At 38.9% G+C, this 23,046-nt stretch overlaps 1 protein-coding gene across 1 annotated transcript in view; it reads left to right on the top strand.

Moving 5' to 3' along the window:
• PKP2 (plakophilin 2) overlaps positions 1 to 23,046 on the top strand; it is a 44,762-nt gene that overhangs the window by 5,900 nt on the left and 15,816 nt on the right. Inside the window, exons 2-6 of the mRNA XM_030479797.1 lie at positions 1,985 to 2,097; positions 4,058 to 4,749; positions 11,901 to 12,039; positions 14,533 to 14,740; positions 19,862 to 20,039. Coding sequence (XP_030335657.1) covers positions 1,985 to 2,097; positions 4,058 to 4,749; positions 11,901 to 12,039; positions 14,533 to 14,740; positions 19,862 to 20,039 — 1,330 coding nt within the window. The remainder of the gene's footprint in view (positions 1 to 1,984; positions 2,098 to 4,057; positions 4,750 to 11,900; positions 12,040 to 14,532; positions 14,741 to 19,861; positions 20,040 to 23,046) is intronic.

Below are 23,046 nucleotides of genomic sequence, written 5' to 3'. Positions count from 1 at the left end.
GTTTTGCAGTAAAAACCAATGGTTTTCTTTTACTGCTTACTCATGTACTTGAGTAATCGTTGGTCTATGGTAACCTTGTAATGTCATGAAGAAATTATTGCAATCCAAATCATGAATTTGACCAAGCTGCATCACTCCAGTCTGATGACACAAAGTTACTGTGAATGTGTGTTAACAAATCACTTAATACATGTTTAAATCTGTTTTATATGGCAAAAATGAAAGAATTGGAAAGTATGATTAAATAAGCAAAATAACTGCAAAGTGTGATTGAATTAGGCCTCAAATTACTGTAGTCTGCTGTTATATGGTATTGTATTATACTATATTATACACAAATTTGGACTTGTCCTAGTAGCTATGTGCTAATGAGAATCATTCATAAATTATTCTTGTTACATGAGTCTCTTTTTTATTTTCATCCTTGTCAAGCCCTTTACTAACTGTGGGCAGTAAGGATCAAAGACACAGGTGTACTGAAGTTCCTAGGGATACCCATGTGCACCTAATGAAGCCCAGAGTCTAACTCTGAACATGAACCAAAAGCCTCAGCTGTTTGGCATACATACACCAGGTGCTTTCAAAAATCCCAACAGGCACCTGCTTACATGTTTCTGACACCTGAGCTTCCATGGGCATGTGACTCCTGCTGGTTTTTTGAAGTGGAGACTTCAGCAATTTGACCAAGTTAATGATGTGTTCTTTAGATTTTTTTTTTCCTGTAGTATCTCAGGTAATATCTGCTACTTTGAAAATTCACGTCCAATTAACTTCTTTATTGACCACTGTTGTCTTTTCAGCCTAAACTTCTGCAGCATACACTGTCCCCATTTATGACTGATTTGACGTATATCTTACTTTCAATTTCTGTTTCACTTTTTTAAACCTGTGTTATTTATATTCCTAGATGCAGATTATCATAGTAACACAGGAATCTCATGAATAATTATTTCATCAGTATGTGTTGCTTTAAAAAAAAAAATAATAGAAGCACTTCGATGTTTTTGTTTGGTTGGTTTTTAATTAAAAGAAGAATGCAGTATTAATGAAAGAAATAATCAGAATACATTTCTATTTTCAATGCAGAATCATGGAAAAAAAAAAGAATCAGAGCAGATACACTGTGGATCTTCTACATTATTTGTAGGATTAGCGAACTTTTCAGGTGCAGATTTGAAGTGTCATTAAACAATGCTACTTTACAGCATTATATGCCACCTGCCTCCATGTGGCATAGAATTTATTCATGGACTTTTTGTGCACTTGGGAGAAGCTCTGAGAAGATTAGTGAAGCATTACTTGCTCCAGTATATCATCATCGCACTAGCATGTAAGGGGGAAGAAACATGAGCAGTTGATGTAGACAACTAGGAAATGAAGTCTATACTCAGTGTATGCTATTTGTTTGCAGTGGTACATTGTGAAAATTGCACCTCTAGGGTGCACATTAAGAGGTATACACATGAACCCATGTTTCACATCTACAATCTATAATCTACAGCTGCAATATTTTAATTTCTTGTGTATTGTGCATGTTACAGTCAGCCTTTAATGTAAACCATTCATATATATTCAAAGTGGTTATTGTGGAAAATAAATTTGCTTAGTAGCTGCTCAGTGATATCATTTATCAGTACTTAATAATCTGTCATTATCTGTGATATTTAAAATATCTTGCTTTGTTACAATATTTTTCATTAAATAGCTGCATGAACAACAAGGCTTCTAAAAGTTAAAAATACATCTTAAGTAAAATAAATATGAAACTGAAAAAATGGCTTGCATCCTCAGGAAGCTTTGCTTAGCCATGTTTTGCATGTGACACACCAAATGCAAACGTCTTTCCATCATTTCCTTGTCTTGCTTTTCAGCTTTTATATATTAATGGCAGTGCAGACTGGGACATTTCCCTAGTAGCGAAAATTGTCCTTTTTAACATATCATGTTCTGTTAAAATCTTACTAATATTAGGTTTTGGTTACAGGAAGTTTGCACCGTGCATCCAGTGTTCCAGAGCGTGTCTATAACATGGGGATTACTGAAAATGATTTTGCACCAAGAACTCCCTATGGTTTCTCATATTACCAGTCAAACCAGGTGAGGAAAACAAGGCAATAAATAGAAATAAATATAATATCACATGCGTAGTTTATTATTTTTTTACCACAAATAATAGCATGTAGATGGCATTTCAAGGTTTGCTTGCTTCTTTGTTAGCTTTTTGAAGCCTGAAAATGAGGTTTTTACAACTGATATCTATTAATGTTTTCCCCCTTTCCAGTGACTTCTGAGCCTAGTGGTTTAATGTAACTCAGTTGTACAGATGGGCTTTTTTGCAATCCTGTTGGTTTTGTGAGAATTGACATTGTGGCAGAAAATGAAAAACCATATTAACATCCCTCTAAGGCAAAGGCTGTGACAAGTCAGAATTTTATTCATCCCACCAAGCAGCAGGTCAGTCAGCACTTTGGTGGCTTGAAGCAGGGACCATGATGCTGCTGTTGGAGGCCAAACAGTTGGAGGTTGCTAAAGGAAGTCCAGCAATCCTGCAGGGTGACTAGTGACATGGGTAGGAGCTGGGAATGTGGTGAAAGAGGTTAGGGAATTAAGCATCCAAAACCATGGGAAAAAGATTGCTTTATTTTCACTAGGACAGGCAGAGTGTTTCTTGTCATTTAAAATAATCCTGTTGTAAAATGTTTTAGCATTACAAGAACTTCAGCAGTACAGTCCTTGCAATACAACGGTGTTTCTAAATGATCTAATCATAAATTCACTTGTTATTTTGACCAGCTTTTCTTGGGTTCATGGCCTGAATGCTAAGGTAAATAATTGGTTTTCTGCAGGGTTTGTGACACAGCTCATAACTGGTATGAACCTTTTTGAGGGAGCAACCGTATGACTTGGAGATCAACACATAGCTCAGTAGCAGCGCTGCTGCATGATCATTAGTAAACTGAAAGCAATTCATCTTGAGAACAGAAATATTTATTTAGTAAACAACTTTATGATGGGGAAAATTCTTTCTTGATTTTAGATTACTCAAGAATGGCTTATTGGCATTAAAGCTTCTGGCCAGTTTATGAAGCAGCTCTGACTGTATGGGGAGAGTTAAACCATTTCCTTCAATATATTTCCTTCTATGTCCTTCTAGCCTCTGTTCTCACCTATCATCCAGTCCATAATATTTGAGGTGAATTCCTTTTTTCTAGAAAAGAGCAACAAGAGGAAAACTGGATGAGACATAGGAACCACAAGAAAATACTAGTTTTCAGGGGGGTGGGGAAGGAGAGAAGAGGGGGGAGAAAAGCGGGAAAGAGAGAGACTATTTGTAAGCCAGGATATGCAAGATATCGTTGCATAGCTTTTATAGAATAATCATATATATCCAATGATGCTTGCCTCAGCCTTTTAGTTTCAGCAACCTTTACTCGTTTTGTGAGTTGAATATCACCTTCAGTAACTCCTTAACAGTGAAACTAAAGGATTTCAGCCTGAAAGCTATCTGTTAAGCATTGTCTCTTCAATTAATAACTCGTGTAAGCTTCTCAGTTTACTTTAAAAAATGCCTTCAGTATTGCAAAACTTTAATACAACATGGAAATGGAATATAGGGGGCTTTGATTTATGGCTGGATGCCGCTGTGCTTACTGATTTAAATAAAAGGGCCATGATGATTTGTTTTAATAGCAGATGTGGGTGTTAATACCCAAGGAGTTTCAAATTGAAACTAAAATCTCTATTAATAACCAGACTGTTCACTTCCAGGCATAATTGTCTTAAACACCTATTTTGAGTTAATGACAGAAAACTAGATGCTTAGACTTTGTCTCCTAATCTTTAGACTGTACTATTTCCTGCTTTCATTAGGCAGCTGCAAAGAAGTGTTGCAGAATCCCAATACACAATTTTGGTAAAGTTCATTTTTTGTTTTCTGGTACTGACAGCAGACCTTAAAATTTTCATGTTTACTTTTTTGGTTTGGTTTCTTTGCTATTAATCCTAATTCTGTGATCTTACTGACTCCCGTCCTGTTCTTTTATGCACCTTTGAACAGGTTGCCTCACCATCCTCTTATACAAATGGCTGGGGGACAAGGTTTACTTACAAGACAATGGAAGAGAGAACTCAAAGGCAGCCTCTGAAGAGACTAGAGGTTTCACCGCAGCAAAGTCCTGAAAGATTAGCATATGTGTCCAATGATTTTCACTATGATGGAGGAATTTCAACTGGATTCTCCATGAGGCATGGAGATAGCAGGAGATCCAACAGGACTGTCCCACCAAGATATGCTCGGTCTGAGATTGTTGGTTACACTCTTCGTGATTCAGTGAGCAGGGGACGCTCTTTTAAGAGACACTCCCACATGAGGGCTACTGATGCCATCCTTGATGGTGGTTACCCCAGCCCCACTGTACCTCTGTACCATCAAGCAGGCAACAGTCGCAGTATGTCCAACCTTTTGGAGAAAGAGAACTACCTGACCTCGGGCAGTGCAATGGGACAAGTGAGATCACCAGTTGCTTCCCATTTAGGATCTCAGAATAGGCAATCTTTCAGGTCCAGCTGGTACCAGACTACTGTCAGAAGCCCACAGACCAGGAGGGAAGCTTCCCAGCCAGCTTCAATAGCCAGTGTTGCTGCAGAAACAGATGGGAAGAGGATGCCATTGACAGCTGCTGTGGCAGCAGCTGGGAGAGATAGTTTCCTGCAGAGTGAACAAGTCACCGTCAATGGCTCTCAGCTGGGGTAAGCACAATGTAGGATCTGCTTTGGTTTTGGGGTGTCACAGCTGAAAGGAATCTATTTGTTTGAAAAGAGAAAGTAAGCTGACAGCTTGTGGTTCAGCAGCCAACAGCAGCGTATGAAATGTCAGTGCAGAGGATGCAGAAAGTAGATTTGCTTTTAAAAATCCACTTCCAGTGCAACAGAGGAAAGGGAGGAAAAAATATTAGTGTATGTAAATAGTGTAGGGTCCATACCTCCTACTCCAGTTTGCCAGAGTTTACCTTTTAGCCAAAAGTTAAACAATTTTACAAGGAGACTTGAAGTAGTCACTGAGTAATTTACAGCCTAAGTCACAATCACACTAATGTATTGGCAAATTTTGTGCTTGTAAGAGACCAGATGATTTTGGTATTAGTTCTCACAAGAATAAGTCAGAAACCCACCAGTGAAGCAGCTTTAGGCAGATAGACAATTTCCAGTTAAAAAATTCTTCATGGTTTCAAGGAAACTTTTTAGTTTTGGTTAACTTCAGTTAAAACACAGGCAGAAACTTCTCTTAGCCTTGTAGCACCATCCTTCCCTAGAACAAATGTAAACTGCTCTGAATCTCAGGACCCCAGAGCTGCTTATTACCATGAGATTCTACATGCTCTGAGGACAATATGTTAATTTGAAGCCCAGGTAGCTCCATGGCAGAAATTCCCAAAGCTGCCCCCAGACTTCAGGAAAATTGTTTAAAACCTTAGAAAAATTCTTCTTCCTTTTTTTTCCCTTTTTCCCCCCCCCCCTCCAAAATTACCTTTTTTCCCCCTGAAATTCCCTTCCAGAGAAGTTTTCAGAATGTCTAAAATCAATTTCATTTTAAAAAGAGAAAAATTATCAGTTCTGAAATTTCCCTCAGGAGTGAATAGTTTTTTTCATTTTAGAATAATTCTGAATGTCCCCAGAGCTCTTCAGGCTCAATAAACAAAATAAACCACTTACTAAACAGTAGATGGTTACTTGCTCTGTTTACTGTGGTTTCCATTGTTTTCATAATCCAAATAGGATCCCAAGGTTTCTTATGTAAGTAAATCATGGTGTAATTTGCAACAGTCTTATTAAGAAATGTTTCTTTTTCCATAGCTGTGTAGCTGTTAAGTTCATTTTTCTGAAGGCCACCTTTCTCCTTTTTCTAACTTTGCTACTGTGTGAGATGAGGCATCATCTGATATCGCTGCTATCAAAATATCAGCTATTTTCTGTCATCAGCTGCATGTTTTGTGTTATGACTAGGTTTACAAACATATAGTCTTTTGCCCACATCTGATCTGAATTGAAACTTTAACTCAGGGTGATAGAAGTTAAGATATCTGGTATTTGTGATGCGAGTCTTAAGTTTTCAGTCTTTACAGCGAGTCCAGAAAATATAGCTGAGAGGTCACAACAGCTGAAGATTTGGGAGTAGTAATGTTGAAAGGAAGACTTTGGGAGGACTTTGTTTCTCAATAAGACAATTTACAGTCAGACATATATCCCATTGACTGAATAATCTACTTAACTTCAACCACATTCCTGAGTGCATTTCAGAGTCACAACCAGCAATTTTTGATATGTAATTTTGTGTAGGAGCAATTTTGGTTCTTTTGCAGGTGCAGACACTGGAGTCTGGTTGTCTGCCTGCACAAACATCAGCCAAAGTGTTTTTCCTGCCTGCAGATATAAACATCTATCTTCAGTCATTGTGCAAGTGACTTGCTTGAGACCATGCTGAACTCAGGTGGAAGATTTGTGACATAATGGAAATCTTTGACAGCATAATAACTTAAGTGCCAGTTTTTAAGTTCAGCTTTTGCTGGAAATTACAGAGGAAAACAATTTGAAGTGCTGTGAAAGCCTCTACAGTTCATATTACAGATGTTTACAGATTTCCTTTATCTTAGTACTTCTGTTTAATTTACTTGTACATATCTTCTTTAGATTTTCAAATGTCCTAGGTTCTACTTTAGTTTCACAGCTCGGTTTTGGGGGGAGCGAGGGGCTCTTTGTTCTACCTGAAGTTTAAAAAATTCTCTGTAAAATATAATAGCTTATGTTAGTGAAGAGGCTGGTAAAAAGCAGCATGTAAGATAGAATTCTGAAGGAGATTTGCACCACTAGATTATTAAATGATGAGGAAGAAACTGTAGCCATTTTAGTTGACTGAAGACAGTAGCAGTTTCACATGCTTATGTAACAACATGCATATGGTACCCACATACATCATTACTGTTTTCAAACATCTAAAATACACATTTAAGAACCCCCCTTGTGATTCTCACCACTGGAAGGACTGGATGCAGAAGTCCTGTTTTGGTTTTAGTACATTCTGGTTCATCCACATCTAGCTACTGCACAGTTTAATATAGAATGAAGTATTTAAAACATAATAGACATAATTTTGCTTTGCAGTATTAACTGCTGTCAAATCAGAGATACCTCACTGAGGTCCATCATTCCACTTCTAGTACAAAACTCTCTTCTGACAGGACTTCTCAGTTTAAGAAGTTAGTAGGGACTTTCACCTTTCTTGTCATTTCCCATTCTTTTTGATTTTAAGGTTGTGTTATCGGATACATTGCTCAGTTATCTGTCGCTCGCTTAATAATGGAAGGGGGGAAAAAAGATAAGCTTCAGTTTCCTGAATAATTTGATTTTTCCAGAAAATTGTACTTTTTCACGCAGATCACAATTTAGGTCTTTCCAAGGCTAATTAAGAAGATGATGTAAAATAGTTGTTTAAGGTTAAAGAGAAGCAGTGGACTACATGTGTATAGTATTTGGAATATATGTAAACATCTTCAAACTTTCTGTAGAAGAATTAGCTCATGCTAATTCAAAGTAGAAAAATCAGAATATAGAGGTGCTATCTCAGTATCTTCTGGTAAAGTGAAGCAGTTAAAAGCATTCTCATACCAAGGGCTTGGGAAAGAGAGAGATTCAACCTGAAGCTGTCTGGAAAAAAAGATGCTTACAGAATCTGACTTCTAAATGTGCTATCACACAATTATTAGACAACACAGTGTTTATATCTCAAATATGTTATACTCTGGCAATTAAGGTGAAGTCAAAACTTGTCAGATCATTGTTCTGTTTAACAACCATTGCCTAAATGTCCGTTTCTTATCATTACACATGCTAATCAGCCACGTAGCTAGTAAGTTTGCCTGTAAATGTTTTGAGGGTAGGATGGAACAATTGAATCAAATTCTGTTTTGACAGGAGTTACGGTGCTGCAACTATATCATTGAGGATCAAAGATTATATTGTATCCTTTATTACTGCAAGATAAAACAGGGAATGTTATTTTTATCTAATGAAAAGCAATCCTAGTATGGCAGTGCAGAACAGGAGAGAAAGGTTCTGGCTACTGCACATGAAGAAGTAGCAGCCATGAACAGCTAACTAACTCTGGTGGATGGTCTCAATACATACTCAGCACTTAGAAATCTGGTCTTTGGCTGTACATGTGCTGGCAATGACTGCTGATGGACCTTTACTACTCAAGGACGTTTTTGGCATCCTGAGGCTGAGTTCCCACATAGATTCTCTGATGTCCCATGAGGAATCAGCTCATACAGCAATCTTGATCTTGGAAAGTGCCTGGGTAGAGTCCTTCTTTGCTGTTAGTCACTGAAATGATTAAAAATTTAATACATTGGAGATATCTGCCACTCTGTAGAAGGCAACTGAATTTGGTCAAAGGGCTCCAAAGTTATTGCAGTGACTAACAGGCAGGTAGGCATGCGCACATGTGCACGTATATAACATGGTCATAAAACCCTTGTTGATTTAAGAAACATGACTAAAACACAATCTTGAAAAGCCTGTTTTTCTCTCCCACTATAAAGAGAGTAAGAAGAAGAAATGTTATTTGGCTTTTTTCCATCACTCATTGTTCAAGATCTTTAAATAAGTTTCTGATTGGTACCTCTAACTTGCAACTCAGAGTAACTTAGTAGCTACTTTGTTTTAAATCTGGGCTGAAGTAAACCCAGAAAATCTGGAAGCTGTAAGCATTGCCATACCAGAGCCCAGGGGACTAGAGATATTAACCATCATTCTGTCTAATTTCACTTTGATTTAAACACTCCATTGACTTATAGAATCATAGAATCACCAAATCGTAAGGGTTGGAAAGGACCTTAAGATCATCTAGTTCCAACCCCCCTGCCATGGGCAGGGACACCTTGCCCTAAACCACGTGGTCCAAGGCTCTGTGCAACCTGGCCTTGAACACCGCCAGGGATGGAGCATCCACAACCTCCCTGGGCAACCCATTCCAGTGCTTCACCACCCTCACTGTAAAGAACTTCTTCCTTATATCTAATCTAAACTTCCTCTGTTTAAGTTTTGAACCCATTACCCCTTGTCCTACCACTACAGTCCCTAAGGAAGAGTCCCTCCCCAGCATCCTTGTAGACCCCCTTCAGATACTGGAAGGCTGCTATGAGGTCACCACGCAGCCTTCTCTTCTCCAGGCTGAACAGCCCCAACTCTCTCAGCCTGTCTTCATATGGGAGGTGCTCCAGCCCTCTTATCATCCTCGTGGCCCTCCTCTGGACTCGCTCCAACAGCTCCATGTCCTTTTTATGTTGAGGACACCAGAACTGTACACAGTACTCCAAGTGGGGTCTCACAAGAGCAGAGTAGAGGGGCAGGATCACCTCCTTCGACCTGCTGGTCACGCTTCTTTTGATGCAGCCCAGGATGCGGTTGGCTTTCTGGGCTGCAAGCGCACACTGCCGGCTCATGTTAAGCTTCTCGTCAACCAACACCCCCAAGTCCTTTTCTGCAGGGCTGCTCTGAATCTCTTCTCTGCCCAGCCTGTAGCAGTGCCTGGGGTTGCCCCGACCCAGGTGTAGGACCTTGCACTTGGCTTGGTTAAACTTCATAAGGTTGGCATCGGCCCACCTCACAAGCGTGTCAAGGTCCCTCTGGATGGCATCCCTTCCCTCCAGCGTATCAACCGAATCACACAGCTTGGTGTCGTCGGCAAACTTGCTGAGGGTGCACTCAATCCCACTGTCCATGTCGCCGACAAAGATGTTGAACAGGACCGGTCCCAACACCGATCCCTGAGGGACACCACTCGTTACAGGTTTCCAACTGGACATCGAGCCATTTACCACAACTCTTTGCGTGCGGCCGTCGAGCCAGTTTTTTATCCACCGAGTGGTCCATCTATCAAATTGATGTCTCTCCAATTTAGAGACAAGGATGTCATGTGGGACAGTGTCGAATGCTTTGCACAGGTCCAGGTAGATGACATCAACTGCTCTGCCCCTGTCCATCAGTTCCGTGGCTCCATCATAGAAGGCCACCAAATTGGTCAGGCAGGATTTCCCCTTAGTGAAGCCATGTTGGCTGTCACCAACCACCTCCTCAACATACTGTCTCCTTCATTTCATCTTTATCTTGTACAAGCATGCCTCAGCATCTGTAGATGTAGTGTATTTTCTCAAAACACTAACTCAGAGGAGGGAGAAGACAAGAAATAATATTATTTATACCAAAGGGAAATATAAAGGCAGGTAGAAACCTCAGGAGTATAATTTCATTTGAAACAGGTGCATTAGAATTGTTCTTCACCTCTTTGCTGTCCTTGCAGCCATGCTAATTGTCTTTTGCCTTAGCAAAAGCAAGCAGCAGATGTTGATTTACAGTGTAACTGGCAGGAAAAATTCCAACAAAATTCATTTTTGTCTCAGAGCTCATTAGTTCATCATAAATATTTAGGGGACAAGAATTGGATTTCAGGGCATTTCTAGCAAGGTTTTCTGTGATAAATGTGCCTGATTTCTGCCTGGTTTGTCTACCTTGCTCCTCCACAGCCTATTCTGGGCAAGCCTGGACTTCTGGGCTTTTTTGCTCCTGCCAGTCTGTTATTCAGACAGTCTCAGAGCTGAAGAAATGAGTGACTCCTGGTGCAGTCCACAAATACATGCTTTAGAAATGTTTCTTTTCTCAGTATCGAAACATTTTGTATTTCACTTTTCTAAACATTGTTTATTATTTAAGAATTTTGCTTAGTTAAAAGAAAAAGAAAATTCTATTTAAGCCAGTTTATTTCCCATGCACCTATTTTAACATGAAAGGTAATTGTATCAAAATTTCTAATTTTAGACGCACTTACTGAGAGGATTGTCAAGTAAACCATTCTCATTCTGGTAACTCTGAAGGAGTTATTGCCAATAACTGCTTGTTACAATGCTGTTCACAGACTGCCCTCTTGTCCCTGTTTCAACAAAATTGTTTGGTTAAAAAAACCCTAGAATACTCGTGGGTTTGGCCACTTTCCCTCCCACCCTCTTTTTTTTTTTTTTTTTTTTTTTCTGTCTACATGGAGAGTATTTAGAAACCAAAAGTAAATAAAAAGGCTGGGGAGCATAACTACCTGTCCCAGAGCTAATGCACCTGATTGTGCCATGAATTGGTTTATGTTCCATTTATTCAGGGAAAAAAATGGGTCTGCTGACTTTTCTTCCCAATTTTCATATGGTTGCCCAATGCAATCATCATTCTAACAAACACGCTGGAATTTTGGAGGAAAGTAGCCACACATATTTTCAATCCTACCACAGGTGATGTGCATACTTGATTTTAAGGAGTGGTGTTTTTATTTTGTCCCACCTGAGAAAAGTCTTTGCCCATCTATTTCAAACTAGAACAAGCTATTAAGTTTCAAAAAAGCAGATACTGAGCCCTGCATGTATGTAGCCTAGGAACTGAGAAACTGAAGATAGGCATGAAAGCAAATATAAAAAAGCAATCAATCATCACACTACTGAGTAAAACAGGTATTTTCATGATCAGTAAAAGGCATGCTAATTTAGTTATGGCCTTCTTTGAATCTTAGTCCTTCATCCTCTGATGTTTCCATTTTGGTTTTATAATTTGAAGCATGACTTGCTTTGTGCAGAACTTCTCATTGCCGCAACACTTCCATTTATTATTTTCTTTTCACCCACGATATTAGTATCTCTTAAAGCTTTTATAATATTTTCTGCTACTGAAAGGGCAATAATTTTCTAAGAAAAGCTAAAGTTACTTGAAAATTATGAAAATCCTGGCGTTACAAGAAATTTTACAGGGCTAATGGTGATTTTTCTGCAGTCTTGCTTCACTATATATCCTCTGTCTATGCTTTTAAGGAGCCCAGAAGGGGAGATGACTCTGGAGCGTGCAGTGAGCATACTGAAGAGTGAAAATACACAATCCACACCTAGGATTCTTGCTGCAGTGACTTTCATACAGCATGAGTGCTTCCAGAAAGCAGATGCCAGAAGAAAAGTAAGTAATTATTTTTATGCCGGTTACAATCAGGTAGAGCAAATAGCTTTCTATACTGTATGGCACTGTGTGCCAACATGAAAAAGAAAGACACTCCAAGAAACTTGTAGGATACTGATGTTGAAGATTTTCCCTAAAATATGCTGATGTTTTTTGCTGCAGATTCTTTTAAAGCTGTGGAATGGCAGTGGTCTATGCTAGCAAAAATTTGGTCTTCAGCATTTTGTGATTGAAATATAGGGTAAGAATTCACTCAAACCATCTGTAACTACGGATCTTCATTACCAGAAAATAATTTTTTTATTATCAGAAAATAAAACTCTGGGAGTACAGTGCAAACTTATCCAAGGTTCAGGGTTTGCTAGGACTGCACAACTCTATTAATACACTGTTTGGATTAACCAGATTTGTTAAGTCTTACAAGTTTTTTGAAGGGCCGTATTAAAAATATTCTCTTCCGCCTTTTTTTAAATGTCATTATCAAACACTATTATGGCTCTCTTGCTGAAAACTTCTGTAAATTAATGTGTAAGGTGGTTGTTTATTTCATGCAGTTCAGTGCAGTCCAGTTCAGTGACAGTCCTTTTAACTTGTTTCATGGTAGATCAAAGTCTGTTTTGGAAAAAACACCAGTACAATTAGCAGCCTTAATGTCAATCTGAGGATAGAGCTTCAGAATCGAATGTTTGAAGGTGTTTATTTATTTAAGGTGGTTTATTATTCAAACTTCTCCTAGGCAGCTTCCTAGAAAAACAATTGGATGAGTAAAAGAGTTCAAAATGAAGCAATCAGACTGAAGTCTTCTATTTTCCTGTCTATCCCACATATCCTAGCTGAGTTTTTCTGTTTGGTGCCCCATGAATTTGTTTGCATTGGCAATGTCTTATTTCCCTTTTTTCGCCTTTCGGCCTGCATTTTATTTCTTTGTCTCCTGATGCTTCGTTCACAATACTTGATAGTCCTTGGGTCTAGTGGCTTTTCTTTTTCTTGTGAACTTGTGGTCTTAAAGTATTTTCGTCAATTTTGTCTACTGATGAAAATTTAGAATGACCATTCAATAGCTTTTGTAAGTTCTCCTCTGCACATGATGTCAAAATAGCATCACTTCTTTTACAAGAGCTATAAATCCCTTAAAATTACCAACAGAAAGTCTGCATAAATGTTTGAAAAAACCAACCAGCTATGATACTGGTGTCAAAAGGGCTTATCTACTGTAATAAAATAGGTTGACGTGCCTTCAGCATGCTCTATGCTCCTCTTACTTCAAGATATATATTTCTGTATTTCATTCTGCTAGCATCTAGATGATAGCTGAATGAATGCAGGGGGAATCATGCCAGCAGTGCAGTAGCAAGAAACTGTGCCTTTTGTACAACTATGTCAGAAGAAAGGCAGACAGGCAGCGTAGTTTGCCAGGGCATGAAGGGCAAAAGGCTTTGTTCCATTTCATTTCTTCGTGTCGCCAACACATGTCAGCTGCATTGAATTCTTTTTATTGTTAAACTCTGGACTACCCAAAACAGTTGTATCAGATTTCTAAGTCTTTCATATGCTGTTGATTCTACGCAAGGATGAGTTTGTCCACAAATCCATGTGGCATTTTCAGATGCTGGAGGAAACTGTCCTCAATTGTACATGAATGTAATGTGTTTTCCATAGTAAACTCAGTCCTAAATGAGCCAAGAGTTGCTTATGCCACATCACAGCTCATATGGATTCATCATTTGCCACAACATGTAGAACTTGGAAACTATTTGTTTCCGCACAGCTGCTGTAAAATAGCACCTTCTTAATTCTTTGTTAATTTCGGGCCAAAACCTCATTTTCTAAAGAATTAGACACTGAAGAGTAGTCTTTGTTAAATGTAGGTGGTTCAGTAGCTGACTAGCTTACAGTATTTAATGGTCTACATTTTGAAGTTTGCTAGTTTACTATTTTTTTCTCAGTATGATAAAGATAAGCATTATGTACAATTGCTATTTATTTAATAAACTTTCAATAAGTGCACAGAAGTTTACAGAGAAAAATGCTGTCTTTCCATCAGGCTGGCTGATGAGAGAAAAAAAATCTAAACCAAACTTGGCACATGGGGAACATTTCACATTCAGAAATATCAGAGCAGTTTATAAATGTTCCAGAGTTAAATCTTGAATATCCATTTCACTAACGTGGAAGCTAAAATACAGAGCAATTAAATGCCTTGTCAGAGAGTACAGATCTTTAGCAAAGCTGGAGGAGATTTAGTTTCATTCTCTTACATTAAATATGAAAATATGATGCCTCCCTTAGTTGTGGATTTTAACTATGACTCATATGAAAGCCCAGAAGTTAACAGTCACGTCCAAATGATTAATGATCTGTGCTTCTAGTCTTTCAAAAAGGAGCAAATGAAGAAAAGTCCCTATGACTATTTAAAGGTTTGCTGGGGGGGAGGGTGGAGTTTGTCATTTACAGTATCTAACTATTCTCTTCTGTGTTTTGTTTTCCTCACAGGTTTTCTCACTCAGTGGTATCCCCAAACTTTTACAGCTTCTTGATGTTCAGAATGAGGACATTCAGCGGGCAGCATGTGGTGCATTGAGAAACTTGGTGTTTGAGGACAATGACAACAAATTGGAAGTGTCAGAGCAGAAAGGGATCCCACTCTTGCTCCGCCTACTCCAAAACACCAGGGATGTAGAGACTAAAAAGCAAATAACAGGTAATGTTTTCTGTTCAGTCAAGTGATAAAATACAAGAACATTGTCACCTGTTCTAATCTTTTCTCTTAGGGTGAAATTTCAAGGTCCTTACTCAGGACCAATCTTTAAGACAGTAAGAAGAGACTAGGAACTGCAACTTCCCCTGTTAAAGCTTCTTCAGAAATGACATCAGTCTGCCTGTTTGCAGGAAGCTTAAAGTCCTAGATATTCCATAAAGGAAAGTGAGGATCCAAACAGCAAATTCTGTAAAACCTTATTAGTGAGCAGTGATTGGAGCAGCCTCAGAGGTGCCTGGGACCATAATTAATGCCACTTTTTAGGTAGCACCTCAGCCCTCACTTTTTGACATGATGCTGCCTGTGCATACTAGGAGGTCCTTGCTGAAGACACTCCCGCAGAACTGTCGGGTGTTGTGGATAGAATATGGTTGTCCTACTCCACAAACTCTACTACCCCAAATTTCTATTCTGAGCTCCCACCTGCCTAGCTATTTACACCTGAGCCTGTCTTCTCAGATTAGTGACAAGCAGAAAGCTCTGCATGCTTCCTTTCTGCACACAGGGGAGAGGATTCCTGCAGGACATCCATTTGGCTGTAAAGATCATATGGCACCACCAGTGGAGTGACCTGCATTCTGGATTCAGTCTTTGCAGGGCTAACATTCTCATCCTTTTATTACCAATGTCCTTGGGGAAGAACTGTTAAAAATTAATTGAGCCCATTGCAATTTTAAAGGAGGAGCCCTTTGGATCAGAAACCCCATATGACACCTCTTGTTTACATCAATGTAGCAGAAGGAATGGTGAGAGGAAATATCCACCACTTCTCAGAAAGTAATGTGTGTCTACTGCCTGGTTATCTTTGCAGCAGTCAGTTAAGAAATGCCCACCACTTCATCCCCGCACTCCTGCTTGACCATGATGTGCCTCTAGGAACGAAACTGCTTGTGACCCACATTCATTCTAATTAGCATGCAGAGGAAGAGCAGACTTATAAATGGAAGAAAACACTGTGAATAAATTAATGGGGATTTATTTCAGTGATCTTTAAAGATACCAGGAACATGAGCTATTAAGATAACTGTGTTTGAAAAGATACAGAAGGTGTCAAGCAGCCCTGCCTTGGAGCAAAGGCATGTTGAGACCTTCTGTAATTCTGCATTCTTTCAAGTATTTGAAATACTGTGCTCCCTAAGCTGGAGAACAAAGCTTTATATTGTTGGCTCTATTGGCTCAGTTGAACAGCTCCACAACATTAAAATGTTTTAAAGCTTTTCAGATTCATCAGATGCAAAATTGGGTCACTTGGTAACTTACTGAATAGTGTGCTGTCTCTGTGCTATTGCACACCAGTGAGAGAGGCAGTGAAACTGGTGGTACCGTGGCCAGAAAGCTAATGCTCTTTTCTTGATAGCAATTTCATAATTTCTGACAAAAGCTTTGACTGTTTGTCAAGAATAACTCATATGGATATTGTGAATATTACTGTCTTCCCCTTCACCAGTGTGAAAAAGGATGAAGGACCACCTTCTTTCTACGATTACTGCTATCATTGAAGTTTAATACTTACTTATGAAACATGCAAGACACCAACAAAATATTTAGGCATTATTGAGCAGGATGTTGTAATCTGCATAGAGCAAAACATTTTTATATACTTTGATGCCTATCAGTTGCAAAAGAGGCCCTTAAAATTACACTAAGAGAAAAGTATTTCTTGCTTCGTTCAAGACCAAATGTGCAGTCAGGAGGAGGCACACTTGGTGGGACAGGAGGGTCCCTTGGTGAATATGGCAGCAGGGCATACTTTTGCCATCACTTGAGCAATTCTTCCAGCTCCCTAGCAAGTTGCAAGTAGCCTACAGGGCAAAGGGCAGCCTCAATGAATGAATTTCTACAAGAATACTAATTTTCCTTCCAGCCACTTTCCTCCCCAGGCCACTTGCCAATCTTCAAAGGCAGGCAAGGGGTGAGCTCCAGACAGAGGTAGACAGTCACTGTTAAGCGTATGTTTACTAAGGTCAGTGCTTCCAGATGATCTTGGCATGTACAGTGATATCTAGGAAACACGGGAGTTACTGTCTTGTACTGATTGACTATGTAGCCCGAGAAGAGCTGCTTTTCCAAGCACACTGCAAACCACTCAGTGCCTTTCTATGAAAATGGTTAATCCCTGCTGAGCAACAGTTTCCCTGTCTGATCGATGGCTCACATACAAGTTTTGTTTTTCCTCTTGCATTGCCTTTGGCTTCCTACAGGACTGCTGGAATATCACACCTATGCATGCAATCACACTGCAGTGTTGTAACAGTTCCAAGAAAAGGTTAATGCAGAACCTTTGGGCTTCCACCTGGTTAGCATGAAAAGCCCATCTTACTTTCTACATCATACTTATTGCTTGCCTGCTTTGCATGTAAGTTAGAGACTTCCAAATGTGTGATATGATAATTAGCTGAACGTCTTCCCCCATAAAAGATTAGTAGAATAGTCTTGGTGCCTGATAATGCCACACTGAACTCTGATGAAAGACTCCTGGCCAAGGATTGAAAGTGTGTGATACTCCCTAAAAAGATGTCTAAGCTCAGCAGAGGGAAGTTCTTTCTTTGTACCAGTATGTAGGAAGCATGGTACCAAAGCACTCCACCTGACCAAATTACACAAAGATAAGGAAGTGCTGGGGGGAAGGAAGTTAAAAATCTAAGACACAGAAGTTTTCTCATACTGTACTTCATTACCTCTCAGAAATCTGATCTGGTACTTGCGCATATAAGTACCTCTCAGCCTTAGAAGTTTAGCTTTAAGGTTACTAGTTTATTAGTACCAGTAGTATTGATATAAACACTTGCCTAATATTAAGCCATATCATATCACATTTTCTGAAAGAATATTTTGATGGCCTGTATTTTTTTCAAGATCTAGGATGAAGAATACAGTCAGAGCATAGTCATACAGTGTGCTTTGTATCATCCAATGAAAAGACTGAAAGCAATAAAAGTATATGGAGATAAATGCCAATCATAGCAAGTGCTGTGTCCTGCCTCACAGTCTGTGCATCTCAGGAGAGCACACAAAAAGCACGAAACCAGTACCCCCACCAAAGTGGCTTTGTGCTTATGATGATGGTTTGAAAGCTGCCATGGACAAGTTTAGCTAATGGCCCTGTGCAGAAAATAGCTGCCCAGTTTCTTTCTGGATTTCTGTGCTCATCTGACCTCTTCTTAGTGAGAATGAGATCTCAAGACCACATTGACTGAATTTGTGAGCTTCATAAAATCATTAATAGAAGTAAAGTCAAAGAACCATAGGCTCTGTCCTTTATTTGACATGGAAACAAACTTCTTGCAAATCCCTTAGGAAAGGAATGAGGTTACTCCCAAATAGTAGGAGAGGATGTCACTTGGAGACAGTGCAGGAGCCAAGACAGGAATGGCATCTTGTAGTGTTTGGAGAGCACACTGAGGAAGAGAAAGTAAAATGGCTGTAGCATGAAAAAAAAAAAACCAAAACCAGAAAAATATTAACTTTTGAAGGTAAGCCAGATGAGCCTTCAGGGAGTATCTAACCTCTTGATCTTGTTATCATGCAGCATAAATCTAAGAAATGAAAGAAAATTTTTCCTGCAGGGAAGATTACAGCACGAACAGAACTGTCATCAAAAGAAATATACATTTAAAAGGAGACCACACCCATTTTCCCAAATAACCATCTAAGGGAAAACTATATCCCTATGAATACATTATAGCATAGCTGCAAGGAAAGAGCCCACTCCTGAAGACATTTTCTAATGTGAACAAATTCATCCACACCCAGAATGCCATGGAGAGAATCCTTCTGAGCCCAGTGAGACAGTGCCTGTGGGTAAAGGAAGGATTTTTGGTGGAAAATATACAGTGTGAGCAACATCTCAAATTTTTTTCTGACAATTCTATTCTAGGTCTATAATTCAAAATGCACTTGTTCCTATGATGTTCTGTCCTTTTTTGTGCCATTCTGTCTTCTTTTACCAGTGCCCTTTGGACTGCATGTGTGATTTCCTGTAAGCCTTATTTATCCTTCAGGAAACTACATACTTCCTTTTATCCCCTGATTCAGAGGTTGAAGAGCCAATCCCAGAAGAAGGAATGAGTAGCTTCTGGCTGGCTTTTGTTTTGATTTTACTATTGCTTACAATAGCTGAAATTAAACTCAAAGTGTAAGGAGATAAAAAAGAAACATTTTTTGTTGTGAACTGGTGAAAGGAACATTCACTAATACTCGGCCAGTGTTCAGAGGAGGATGATTGTGAAACTTAGAGCAGCAAGCTGGAGAAAACAATTACTGCCTTTGTAGTGAAAAGCAGAAATACATGTCTTTTTCCAGGGGAAGAGTACTTTAAAAAGAATTTTCATCTATTGGAATAGAACATAAGCAAAGTTAATCGGTTGTTTTGGGGTTTGGAGATTGTGAGTAGACAAGGTGTGTAGTGTTACTTAATGATTTGTTTAGTGGCAAATGTCTGGACAGTAATGACCAACCAGCATTTCAAAATCTTTCCCTCCTATAAGGAATTTTGCTATCAGGTGTTAGAGAAACTTCTCATCTCCTGTCTTCTAGTGGATTTCCAAAGACCTATAAACTCACTCTTTGTCCCTCCCATCTATCCCCTTTGCATGTGAGTTTATTCTCCCACTCATTGGTCTTTGCTTGTTACTTGGAAGTGCAACTAGTCCTGCCAGGCATCCAGAAAGGACGAATTCCTCCCTGCAAGTGTGAAGAATGATCACTGACATCAGTGTTGTTAGTCCTATTTAGCTTGTGTTACTTCGGTAACAGAGAAGATGATTGCTACAGATGGGCAATGCACATGCAGAACCATGGGAAACTGCACTTCTTGGCCGGGCATTAGACCAACTATATAAAGATCTGGCTTTAATTACATGGATAATTGTGTGCCTTTTTTTGTCCCATTTCCATGTCCTCAGATCAGGGCTGGTGAAATCTTATCACCCCCTTCTGCTCTTCTTCAGGATATGAAGTGCCAGGCAGGCTCCTTCACTCATTAACTTTAAGGAATTTGAGATTAGGTCTTTCAAACTGTGGGGGAGTCTTTTTGCCACTCTGATTTTATTTTGGATGTTGCAGGTTTGTTGTGGAATTTGTCCTCCAATGACCAGCTGAAGCACCTGTTGATTAGAGAAGCCCTGCAGATACTGACCGAAGCTGTTCTCATCCCTTACTCAGGCTGGCCAGATAGAGATTACCCAAAATCAAGTGTTTTACCTGACCCCGATATCTTCTACAATGCCACAGGATGCTTGAGGTGAGCACGCAGTCTACAGGTACCCAAAATAATAGTGTTGATAAAGCAGGCCTGCATACTTATTTTCTTTCTTGCTTTGAACTTTGATGGCTCCAAGATCATATTTTGAAATGCCTCATGTGTATTAGACCATAAGAATTACTGCTCAATGCAATGAAAACAGCTTTCTTTATAAGGCTCCTGTGTGTTAATTTGATGGGTACTCCACAGACTAAATATACCCATAACAGAAGATAGTAATCAGAGGCCTTGTTGGAGCATAGTAGCATTGTAAAAGAGATCCTTCACAGAATAACAGTTGTTGGTATGATGTATAGTACTAGCCCCTGACTGATGGTGGTATGATAGTAATAAAATCAAAGGTTTTTTAGATGGTTGTAGGAGTAGTATTACAAACTAGCACTGGAGATAAGCTAATAGAAACTTTAAAACTATGTGAGCCTTTGAAAGTTATTTTAAGACTCTAGTGTCGTGGTCTCCAAACTTTTTTGATCATACGCCCCTGTCAATAAAAAGCTTTTGAGAACACTCCCTCGGTACATGTATATTTATTTATTTATTTATTTATAAATTATGTACATGTACTGTTGTGCTAATATATTATGTACATTATAAAACGTACATAAAAACAGAAACTAAAAAGGGTGTTATAAAGATGAAATAATTACTTTTTTTTTTCATTTTATTCATTCATAGAACAAAAATATTTCCTTCAGCACCCCAATGGACTGTCTTGTGCACTCCTTGGGGAAACCAGTGCTCTAGCGGATGTATAGCATGGTGACCTTTAAAGCCTAGGTCTATAGTTGCGTGATCTGCTGATACAAATACAACATTGATACTTTCATAGGATGTGAAGTTCTTTGACCCATATAAGTATCATTTATAACCTCTTTGTTAATAACTTTTTTATAAACAGTTCCTGCTTCATTTTTATTTCTAGAATTTATGAAATGCAAGAAACAACTATCCACTGGAGTCACATAAAAAATATGCCTACTCTACAAGTCAAAATAATTAAGACTCTTAATCATAGATTGAGTATTTGTCTATACTTCTGATTGGCAGAACAGATTTATGATTGTGTCTGTGAAAAGTAACAGTGCAAAACCCCATGAAGAGTCCTAGGCGATAGCAGATAAAGCAGTAAGGTTTATTTCTTTGAAAGACAATTTCTCAGTTCTGCTGGAGCAAAACACAGTTATAGACAGCAATAGCATTTTTATCATCCCATACCTCCATTTAGAGAATTTAATTCTGTGAAACAAGAAACTAGTCTTATACAAAGAATAAAGAAAATTCACAATATTCACATATCACTGTTTCAGGGTAGCCTCAACAGAAATTTGTTGTCATGTAGGCTTTATTCAAGCAGTGGTAATGCTGTTTACAGTGAATAGCTCATTGTGGGCAGTTCCTTTGAGGAGTCTTGGGTTCAGACATCCAGCAGTGTTAGCGTTTCCTATAAGAACCACAAAGTTGGCAGCTTTCTCTGACAATTTTTTCCCTTTTCACTTTACTGTTGTATAGCCCTGTATGCGCCATTTGGGCCACTGAAAGACTAACATACTTGAAGGTTTAGTTGTGGGTGTCATAGGTCCATCAGTGGGACAAGTGAAGTGCTCATGTACCTGGAATTTTCTTTCAAGAGACTGAGCAAGTAATTTTCATCTGAAGCAATATTAGGTATTAATGGGACCATAGTGTTTTCTGCCATTTGTGCTAGGTAAGTTCTACTCACTTGCTATAATACCTGCTGAGTCGTACCAGCTTTACCAGGCACTTACTACCTTTGGGTAGTAAATAGGACATGCTCAGCAATGCCCAAGTCTTTTTTTCTACGTGTCATATAAACCCCAACTAATAGTTACATTCAGTAGCATCTCCAAGGACCCTTTGGATAAATACATAGAGTTAATCTTGAGCCATAGTCACTTCTCATCTAAATCAATGGCTTGGAAAGGGGACATGGTACCTACAAGCGCATAGAAGTGTTCAGTTTTCAGCTGCTGCCAAAGATGCTTACTTTGATGTATAGCTAAACTGATTAGAAAATTACTTAACCTAAATTAGGAAAAAGACATTTTCAATTTCCTTAGTAAGCCCTGCCCAACTTTTTACACAAGTTCAATGAATTGAGGACAGTTTGCAGCCATGGATGGAAGAATAGATTTAGAGATGTGTATTTACTTCTGCAGTCAGCTAATAACCTCATGAAAAAAGCAGCTACTATAAAGAAACACCAAAGGCCTTAGTAAAACACCTTTAAAAAGAACAGTGTTATTTTAATAACACATAAAAATGTGGCCTTTTGTGAATTCAAAGTGATTGCACATTAAGTAAATTCAAATATGTGTATCAGAGATGCATGTCTTGTTTTTACACATTAAAAAAATGCACGAAAGGACATAGTTTGAAATAATGAGTAATATATAAGTGCAGAGGCATAGCCTGAGTTTTAAACTCTGCTTAGTAAAGTACAAGGAATTAAGTTTGAAATTTAGAGGCTGGAAAGCTGCCCAGTTTTGCCTTACACATACCTGCTTTGCTAGCATGTCCTTTGGCAGAGCAGTTGTATCTGTGCTGCGTGAATTTTTACTGTGTAAACAGCTCTGAATCTGAGTCATGTGGTTTCAGAAGACAAATGAATTGTTAGCTACACAAAATACCCAACAATAAAGCACCTTTTTCTGCAAGAACTCCTGTCAGCCCACTTACTAATTAACTTCATCTCTAAGTAATAATTAACTTTTATATATTCTGATGGTTCAAAAGCAAATACTGAGATACGTTAACTACACATAATAAAATCTCTCTAGCTAACACTAGTGGTGTTGTCTATGAAATGAAGCAGGTTGTCTTTTTCATATTAGTTAGTCCAAGCTGTAGTTGTAAAGAAACAAGTCTGGCTGTTAGGTGTGCCGTTCTGCAGTGGCATGACCTGATCCTCCACTGTGTTTGGACTGTGGAACCATCTCTTCCCTATGAGTCAGCTGAAGAGGGCACA

This window comes from Strigops habroptila, chromosome 3, assembly GCF_004027225.2.
Source record: "Strigops habroptila isolate Jane chromosome 3, bStrHab1.2.pri, whole genome shotgun sequence".
Lineage (NCBI taxonomy): Eukaryota > Metazoa > Chordata > Aves > Psittaciformes > Psittacidae > Strigops > Strigops habroptila.
This window is presented reverse-complemented; position numbering and strand designations above follow the sequence as displayed.